Below are 9,252 nucleotides of genomic sequence, written 5' to 3' on the forward strand. Positions count from 1 at the left end.
CGAAAGTTGCATATGAAGTGCATTAAAAGCGGCACCGATAAGAAAATAAACATTTAGCCTACTTACCGAACTTTCAGTGTCTGCTGGTAGAATCAGCCGAAGGTAGCAAAATGGTTAAAACAAGCCAACAGGCAGGAAAAGTGTCTGTGGAAAAGGTTCTGCTTCTTCACCGATAAACCACCAGTGACCATATCAGAATTAATCCAATCCAGGAGAGCAGAGTCTCGGCTACATCCTCCAGACTGTCAGTCATTCCAGACAAACTGTCAATCAGGTTACCACGCCCCCTTGCGTTGCAAAACTTAATAAATAAAAAATCGATATTGATTTATTTTAAGATCGGCCACTTGATCTTTCATTTTGACCATGAAAACTAACAAAAAAAACCCATTTATTTACAGTCTATGCACCGTACTCTGTTTGGCTCCACCCTTGCTGATGACCACTTCCGGTCTCAGAAAACGAAAAAACGGACTTTTTTTCGTTACTGTCTCTTACTTATTTTATTTTTTGTTATTGTAAATAAAAAATGAAAATCAAAGCATTTTTAAAAATTCGTATATCCCTTTTTGATCGTGAAAAGGAAAAACGCCTTGTATTTCAATTTTAATTTTTGCCTTTGAAAACAAAAATCAAATAACCACTGGTTTTTTGTTTTTCAATACCTGCTTTAGAACGGAAAATCCAGTTACCAAAATATACACGGACCCCTGCAGACATTATGTCACATCAAAATAAATCAAATGAGCAGAGACACAGTTTGTGAATTGCATTATGTTAATTCAGGTTGACACATTACATAGGTGTTTCTTTCATGATTTCTCAGACATGTTTGACAGTTTCAGCTGTTAAAAGCCATTATTTTTGTACCACTGAGCTCTGGCAACAACGTCATTGGAAAAGTCTTTGCCTGGGGTTCCCTCATCCACCTTCTTATAGCACTCGAACTTTACATTTCCGGTTATGTAGGCTGCTATCCCCCCTGGAGAGACAAATAAGAACTAATAAACTGATTAGAAGAGCTGATACATGTGAGAGTTTACTGATTCAGTAAAACAAACCTTTCAGCTGCTGCTCACGTGTCCAGCTGCGAAATTCGTTGCGGATCCGCATGAGAAAATCAATCAGGATCTCGGTGCCTTGACAGAGATGTTCCTCGCTGTCCCAGGCGCCTTTAGCTTTGTGTCCACCTCCATTTGGATTGGTGTCAACCTACAGAGATGGAGAAGGAACAGGATGTGGTTTAGGCTCAGTGAAGCTCTGCCAACAATGTATGAGTAAAGGAGTGGGATTTTCTTTCTACCTGCATCAGTCCCCAGGTTTTATATGCTCCCCAGCCGTTATTAAGCACGTTTCCAGCCCTGGACTGTCTGGAGATGATGGCAGCAATGAGAGCTGGTTCTATGTCATATTTTCTTCCCACTGCATTGATTATTGATCTGTATTTCTCCATTCTCTCAGCATCCGTCTCTGCCATCTTTTCTGAGGCATCCACACCTTTTAGAGAAAAATCAGACAGCAGGATGTAGGCCTCAGTGTCATAATGTGATCTACATGACTACATGTCCATATTTACAAAAATGCTTCAGATTCATACTTTCACCACAAGTTGTGTTTCTACAACATTTACCTAAGCAGTCCAGTCGGTCCTGCTGAGCTGTTTCCCTTGAAGCTCCAGTAGTGTCAACATCCACGATGCTTCCATAACGTTGCACTGCCCCTATCAAATAAATATTTCATTCATTAGAGATCAGTATTGGAACAGAAGGTGTCCGCACATAACTGGAATTTACATTTACATATTGAAGCCAAACAAGAGCTACAGTAACCAGTGTGAATATATGAGATAGAAGACACAAACAAACAAAAAAGACAATCCAAGCTTGTGCTACAATAACACACAATAGTTGATCTCTAAAATGGGAACGCATCTAAGAAAGTAGTGGTGAGACACATTTTTAGTTCTGAAAGCCCATTCTACAAACATACTGACAGCTGAAAGTCAAGATTTATACAACAGCACAACACCAGCACCAACCCATTGTTCCTGTTTCCTCCTCTGGTGGACCCTTGAATCTGAATACAGGAGTTCTTGATGCAGCATCAGTCTGTTTGCGTTTAATTTTGAGTTAAATAAAATGTTTTTATATACTGATTTAACATTGTATGAATTGCACTTTGATTCATTGTGGTGATACAACAGGACTTGATTGCACTTTAAACTCTTAAACTCACTTTTAGTTTCATGATGACTTTCACACCTGTACTCCTGTTAATCCTTTTGTCAGGAGTATTCTTCAGTGGAATCCTGACTTTTCCAAATTAATACTCAGCCATCTCTCAAGTCAAAGCAAAGTTTTACTTGCGCAAGAAATTACTTGAACAGAGTAGAGTCTGAACAAGTGACTGGAAACAAGTGAGCTTTTAAGCAGGCACATAAACAACTTACATTGGTATTATGAGTTTCAGAGCAGCCAGTTTCAACCAGCTGCTTGCAGGATGAACTTGTTATATTTTCATGGTCAAAATTAGATCATGGAAATTCCCCCGCCCCCCAATCTCAATCTCTCTAGTTAAAAAAAGTTCTGAATGAGTGGATGTCTGGTACCCCAAAAACCTTGGGTCGATTACGCCCCCACTGAGGCGGTGACCACGCACAATGGTTAAACTCAGGTTCCATTTCAGGCATGAGGAACTGCTGCCATCTTTCTTTACAGACCAAACAATCCATCAGTTTTACCTTCAGTCTGAGGAAGAGGAGGCTGAGTCTGAGAGGAGGAAGGTTCTCTGTTCTCTGAGGGTTCTCCAACATCACTGACTTGCACTGACAGACAGACAGAGATCACATGTTATATTCTCCACTGCTTACTGCTTTCATTTAATTCAGCTACAACAGACTTAGAAGGGACTTTATGTTGACATTTATTGATGAGTTTATGGTGTTGATTAACTCTGGTTTTCTGACACCAAACTGCTCCTTCAAAGTAAAACCTAATGTTCCTCTGACATTAGTCTGACATATCCAGACCATTCTGAAGAACAGAGTGTTCTGGCTTCACCTCATCATCATTCTGCTATAGAGGGAAGAAGGTCTGTCTTTTTAAAGCAGCTACAGTCAATGTTCCCTCTAATTTTTCATGAGTCTGAGCAAACACACAAACCCCCTGAGCGGTCCCTTGGACCCCTGTGAGCAACATCAGACATGTACACTGTGGTCACGCCAGCATCGCATCCATCCAAGTTACATGGTTCATTAAAGAACCAAATTACAGCATTTACATTTCTGTTAAAACACTTTGTCAACAGGAGCCAGTTGAAGGCTGCAGTGATTCTGGTGACAGTACAGTGTATAAGAGTGAAGTTATTGAATATTTGTGTCTCTCTTCGCTGTTGCAGCAGTTTTGCAATTTGCAGACAGTCCCTGTTCACTCCATAGACACCAATGTTAATTTCCGCAGCTTGAAAGACAGGGACTTTAGCTAAAACTGGGCTTGTAGCACATCGTGTGCTTTACAACAATGGGAAAGAGGCATCGTTTATGTTTGTGACAACCTATATCTACCAAGTTATTGAAGCTGGAAGTCTTGAATCTGTGAATATCTTTCCAACTTCACTGAACTTGGGGCCACTACCACCCAAGGAGTGGTTTATTTAATTTTGAAAAAAGCATTTAGTCATACTTAAAGCTTTAAGTGCTTTATTAACACAAAACTAAGAGTTTTGTGTTGTTTTATGATCACAGGTTCTGTCTGAAAAGAAGTGGCATCTTTTTAAACAGTGAAACCACACTAATAAAATGTAATGGCCAACCAGTGTGCAATACTGTATTCTGCAAAAACAAACAACTGAATGCAGAATACTGGACAAAGAAATTCCCTACTGATATTTTTTCATCTATATCTTATTTATTTAGTACTGTTAACAGAGTTCTGAGTGAGTTTTCTTTAGATAGACAAAGGCCATTTATTGATTGCATATAGGCGAATAAATAAATGCTTATCCATCCATCCATCCATTCTCTATACACCACTTTATCCTCACTAGGGTCGTGGGGGTTGCTGGAGTCTATCCCAGCTGACTCGGGCGAAGGCAGGGGACACCCTGGACAGGTCGCCAGTCTGTCAATAAATGCTTATTGAAAACTAAAAAGGATTTAAGTAAAACTTGGACATGGTGGAGTTTCGGGTGTAGACATTTTTAAACGAGCAGAGCAGTGCACAGCAGCATCTGTAACCAGGCAACCCATGACAGGACCATAGAACCGGACACACAGAGAAGCATTGATATATATAGAAGACTAGATACGATAGCGCGCTTTAGCAGCCGGCTAAGGTGGCTGCACATAAGGACGTCTGTAAATGACGTTGATTAACTGCATAAATACGTATGTGAATCACATCATTGGCTGGAGCAGCCAGTCACCGGTCACTCACTGACTCACATTGAAAAATAGCACAGAATGAATTATGTATTTATTTTATTTTCAATTTAGGTTGGATTTTTTTTGTGCGCAGCGCAGATTTTCTATGTGCTGAGACCATGTCAGCAGTGCGCAATTGCGCACGTGCGCAGCTTAGAGGTAACAGTGTCCACAGTCATCCAGGGTGGAGCTAAGCCCAGGATGCAGCAACAGTGTCCCCTTAAATAGTCAGCCAACATGACTGCCTTATTGCTCCATCCAAACCCTCTGAAGACTTTTTCAGTGTGGTAGGTCGCTGGGAGGTTGTTGATGGATTAAAAGTAGAAGATAATGTTACATAGTACTACATAATAACATGTCAGATGGTATGCACAGAAAAAGATGTAGTATGTTCCAGTACATATTATGTTAAATGTAGTATGTCAGAAACACCCAGATGTCCTACAGCATTCAAACTGATTTTGGAGAATGAAAACTAACATGTTTTTCTGGCCGTTCTGACCCACATTCTATAAACAGTCATAGCACTTAACAGTGTGTTGTGGAAATAGAAATAAGTTTGAGCTGCTGAGACTCACAGTCAGATGACACCACATTACTACAGACTGGGATAGTCACAGTTTAAGGCTCCATATTATGAAGTAGGATGTTCTAATTGTATGCAGGACACAGTGAATAATTTGTGTAGGATGTATTTAAACTTAAAGGTTTGTGATTTGAATGCAGCTGCTTCAACAACATGTCTCTGCCCTTACTGAGAGCTGATTGGTCAGCTTCCCTCTGGTTGTAAACTGTAGGACTCCCTGCTAAACAGAATGAATGAAGAATCTTCAGAAACTGTCTGATCACCTCATAATTTGGTGAGAACAGGTGAGGACATGCTTTGCTTCCAGAAGGTCAGCTCATACAGAACTAATTTTGGTGTTCTATCAAAGTTTAAACAGCAGGGGGCAGCATTCAGTAAGTAGGGTTGATCAGTAGATTTTACAGAGGAACTGACCTTAATGTGGACTCAGGAAAAACTGACAGAACCTGAACTCTATCAGACTGTAGCAGAACCTGAACTCTATCAGACTGTAGCAGAACCATCATGCATCTTTCTGACTGTAATGATATCATGTTGTTCTTGTCTTGTGACTGACCTTCTGGTCCTGAGCTGCTGGCAGGAATCTTCACCAGCAGATCATTCCTGGAGATCTTCTGTAAAACCACCCTGGTCATCTGCACAGCTTTTTGAAATCCATAAGTCTGTACCATCACAGTCACAGTTTTACACCTGTCTGATGTCTGGAGTTGACACTTTGTGATGGCTGGGAGACCTTGAACAAGGTTGGGCTGCTGCAGGAACCACAGGAATGTACGCAGCTCCTCATCATCCAGATCATCCAGAATGTTTTTGAGGTCCTCTGACGTCATGGTGTCTCCCTGATAAAGTCAAAGAAAATATCAGCAGTTAATGAACAGTTGTGTTGTTGGTGTGGTGGAGGTTGTTGTGTAGCAGCAGTACTGCAGTTAATCCTACAAGACAATAAAAGTTTAGACCCCACAAACAAGGAGTTGACTTGGCTGCCATCTTGTTTCATCATTAATGCCAAATGATGATCCATCACATAATGACAAAATCGAGACTCAAAACTGCAAGAATGGTTAAAAAAAAGAGACAGATTCAGACACAAAACGGTAAAAATGAGAATACAGAATGAAAACAATGAGACAAATTAAGACACAAAACAACATAAATGGGACAACATACATGGAAAAAAATAAACAAATTATAACAGAAATGATAACAACACAAAATTATTAAAATTAGACAACATATAAAAACTGGAAAAATGAGACAGATTATGACTCAAAATGACAGAAAGGAGAAAAATGACCCAAAATGAAAAAATGGCACAAATTAAAACACAAAAGGGTAAAAAAAAAACAACAACTAACTAATAAAGACACAAAACTACAGAAGTGAGACTAATTATGGCACAAAAAGACAAAAATGAGACAAACTGAGGCCAAAAGTATAGAAAAAAACATCTTCAAGACACTTTCTGACAGCAACACTGAGGAGAACCAGCAGGGGGCGCTCACTGCTGTCTGTTAAATATTACTCATGGAAGTCACTCTGCAGTCACTGGACCACAACACAAAGATGATCCCACATTATTACACTTTGACCAACAGAGGCTCTAAATAAACATGAACTCTGATCCTTCACAGAACAAGTCCAGGACCAGAGTCAGACCGGAGTCCAGGATCAGAGTCTCATATCAGATTTTATAGTTTTATACTGAGCCTGTTCAGAGTCCAGACCAAATGGTAAATGGTTGTATTTATATAGCGCTTTTATCCAAAGCACTTTACATGATATGTCACATTTACCCATTCACACACTGATAGGCAGGAGCTGCCATGCAAGGTGCTAACCACAAGCCATCAGGAGCAATTAGGGGTTCAGTGTCTTGCTCAGGGACACCTCGACATGAGCACGACGGGCTGAGGATTGAACCGGCAACCTTCCAGTTACAAGACGGCCACTCTACCCACTGAGCCATGCCGCCCCTAATTGCCCCTAATTGTTAGACCAAACACTGACTGCTACTAAACAGCTCATTACTGCACTAAATGTCTCTCATGGACTCCACATACATTTCATTCTTCAACTTTTCAACCAAACACAAACTTCTGTGAGGATTCTTCTCACCACATTTCTCCTGACAGTAATAAAAGCTGTTCTCTTGGATTTCTTTCTGCTCTATTTGACTATTGATCAGTGTTTTCACTCTCTTTCTGTCCTTTTATACAGACACTTGATCAGCTGATTTCTACGCAGAAGCAGCAAACTGATGCTGATTTCAATGAGACTTGATGCCAAATGAAGGTCGAAGCATGAAACAGCTCTGAGGTCTGGACTACCAAGCAGGATCTGAGCTCATGGAGGAACTTCAGCTTTAACTCTGGTTTTCAGGACTTTTCAGGACACCTGTTTGCTTCGTAGCAGGTCCATCACCATGATAACTGATGCTGAACCAGATAACAGATCAACTAAAACACCTCCTACTGACCAATCAGCTCTCTGGAAACATCTCTATCCTTCCTGAAGACAGTGGCGACCCGTGACCAAAAATACCGAGGAAGCCAGTGTGAACAACAAATTAGATTCGGTGTTTTAACTGTTATTTTCATGTAAACAAATCAGCATACTGTTACAGTACTTTTATTCTACCGACTTCTCATTCATTTCAGTGGAAAAAAAAGAGGTTAAGTGCTCCAGGAGTTGTTCAGGGAGCCGGTAGACCGGTCAAATAGGAGACATGGCCAGCAGAAGCCGGTAAAAGCTTGGCACTTCCCATTAGCCACTTGTTTCTGGCATAGTTAGCTTCACAAAAAGAGCGAGCCTTTCCATTAGCTCTACACTTAGTTAGATTGAGCTTTGGAGTTGGCCTACCGTCCTTTTGACTTGTAGTTGAACTTCAAAAGGAAGTTTTGTGAAGTCATTTTTTTACAAGAAACTCAAGGTCCCTGTCACCATCCATTCTCTGGCTAGCTTGATGGCTATACTTGCTGTGTGGGCTTGCTGGCACCTGGTGGGACAGCTGCATTAGTGTGGGTATTGTTCATCACAGTTTGTGATTGGTTGGAAGCCAGATTTGATCTGGCCTCCCTTATGTTTTTTTAATGATGCATCGACCATTAAGCGATGGGCCTTGCTTCAATCTGATTGGCTAATACGGGCTGTTTTTTTCTCTAAGGATGCAAGGCGAAGCTGGCAGACAGACAGTGCAGAGGGCATGGAGACGTAGTGTAATGCACAAAAAGAGCTTGACAAGAGGGGCGCTGTTTTGCTCCTCACAAAGCAGAAATGCCTGATGTAGTGTTTTGACAACAAGGAATGACAAAAATATAAAACATAACATGCATAGTGGTGAAGATTATTTATATTTTTTTCTTTCTTGCATATTTTTTGGGGAAGCCAGGCTTCCCTTGGCTCCGTGAAAAACCGCCACTGCCTGAAGATGCTGCAAGAGCTCAAGTGTGCCGATAGTGAGACGAGAAGATCAGAGTTTTTTACAGCTGCAAGTGATTTCAGAGACATTTCATAGTGCTGTATGTCTTTGTAGAGGCATAGAATCCTAAAAACAGGAAGTGATGAAACACTGAAACCTTTCAGCTGATTGTTGATTGATCAGATTTACAGATTTACTGATCGGATCAATGATAGCTTTCATTGGCTCTTTGCTCCAATGACTGTAACATTAGACTTGTGTATAATTACATTAATTTGTTTAATTTAGTTGATTATTTTGGTATTAATTTATGGTGTTCCTCATGTAACCTGTGTGGTTTTTACTCACTGTGTTGTCTCTTGTGAAATAAAGCGATTCTCAGGACCAGGTCTGTTCTCTGAATCACTTTTATTTCAGGCCATGCAGGTTACGACTCTGTTTGAATAAAAAATAAATCATACATGATCTGGTGTGCTCTTAGCGGTGAATCTCCTCTCTCTGACCTCTGTGGTGATGAAGTCCTTTGAGCGCCTTGTGATTTCTCACCTAAAAGCCGTCACAGACCCTCTTCTAGACCCCCTGCAGTTCGCCTACAGAGCCAACAGGTCGGTGGATGACGCCGTCAACCTGGCTCTCCACTTCATTCTGCGGCACCTGGACTCAGCAGGAACCTACACCAGGATCCTGTTTGTGGATTTCAGTTCTGCTTTTATTACAGTCATCCCTGCCCTGCTCCAGGACAAGCTCCTCCAGCTGAGTGTGCCTGCCTCCAGATGGATCACAGACTTTCTGTCTGACAGGAAGCAGCATGTGAAGCTGGGGAAGCAA

At 41.0% G+C, this 9,252-nt stretch overlaps 1 protein-coding gene across 2 annotated transcripts; it reads right to left on the reverse strand.

Moving 5' to 3' along the window:
* Window positions 1-759: 759 nt before the first annotated feature.
* Window positions 760-8,789, reverse strand: LOC110972952 (lysozyme g-like). Of its 2 annotated transcripts, XM_051944824.1 has the most exons (7): window positions 8,773-8,789; window positions 5,563-5,845; window positions 2,741-2,824; window positions 1,631-1,720; window positions 1,304-1,497; window positions 1,062-1,212; window positions 760-1,001 (listed from the first exon to the last, which is right to left on the reverse strand). In XM_051944824.1, the coding sequence occupies exons 2-7, from the start codon at window positions 5,834-5,836 to the stop codon at window positions 934-936; spliced, it is 861 nt and encodes a 286-aa protein (XP_051800784.1). In that variant the 5' UTR covers window positions 5,837-5,845; window positions 8,773-8,789; the 3' UTR covers window positions 760-933. The 2 variants fall into 2 exon arrangements, with proteins under 2 accessions (XP_051800784.1, XP_051800783.1); XM_051944823.1 differs by lacking the exon at window positions 8,773-8,789 and having other exon boundaries at window positions 760-982.
* Window positions 8,790-9,252: the final 463 nt, after the last annotated feature.

The sequence above is a fragment of the Acanthochromis polyacanthus genome, unplaced genomic scaffold, assembly GCF_021347895.1.
Source record: "Acanthochromis polyacanthus isolate Apoly-LR-REF ecotype Palm Island unplaced genomic scaffold, KAUST_Apoly_ChrSc contig31, whole genome shotgun sequence".
Lineage (NCBI taxonomy): Eukaryota > Metazoa > Chordata > Actinopteri > Pomacentridae > Acanthochromis > Acanthochromis polyacanthus.

What these genes read in the sequence shown, in the direction of transcription:
- LOC110972952 (XM_051944823.1), bottom strand. Translation starts at nt 5,836, where the DNA reads ATGACGTCAGAGGACCTCAAAAACATTCTGGATGATCTGGATGATGAG. An exon ending in GGACCGACTGGACTGCTTAG is followed by an intron (nt 1,498 to 1,630) that starts GTAAATGTTGTA and finishes TTTCTCTAAAAG; the next exon opens with GTGTGGATGCCTCAGAAAAG. An exon ending in ACGTGAGCAGCAGCTGAAAG is followed by an intron (nt 983 to 1,061) that starts GTTTGTTTTACT and finishes TTGTCTCTCCAG; the next exon opens with GGGGGATAGCAGCCTACATA.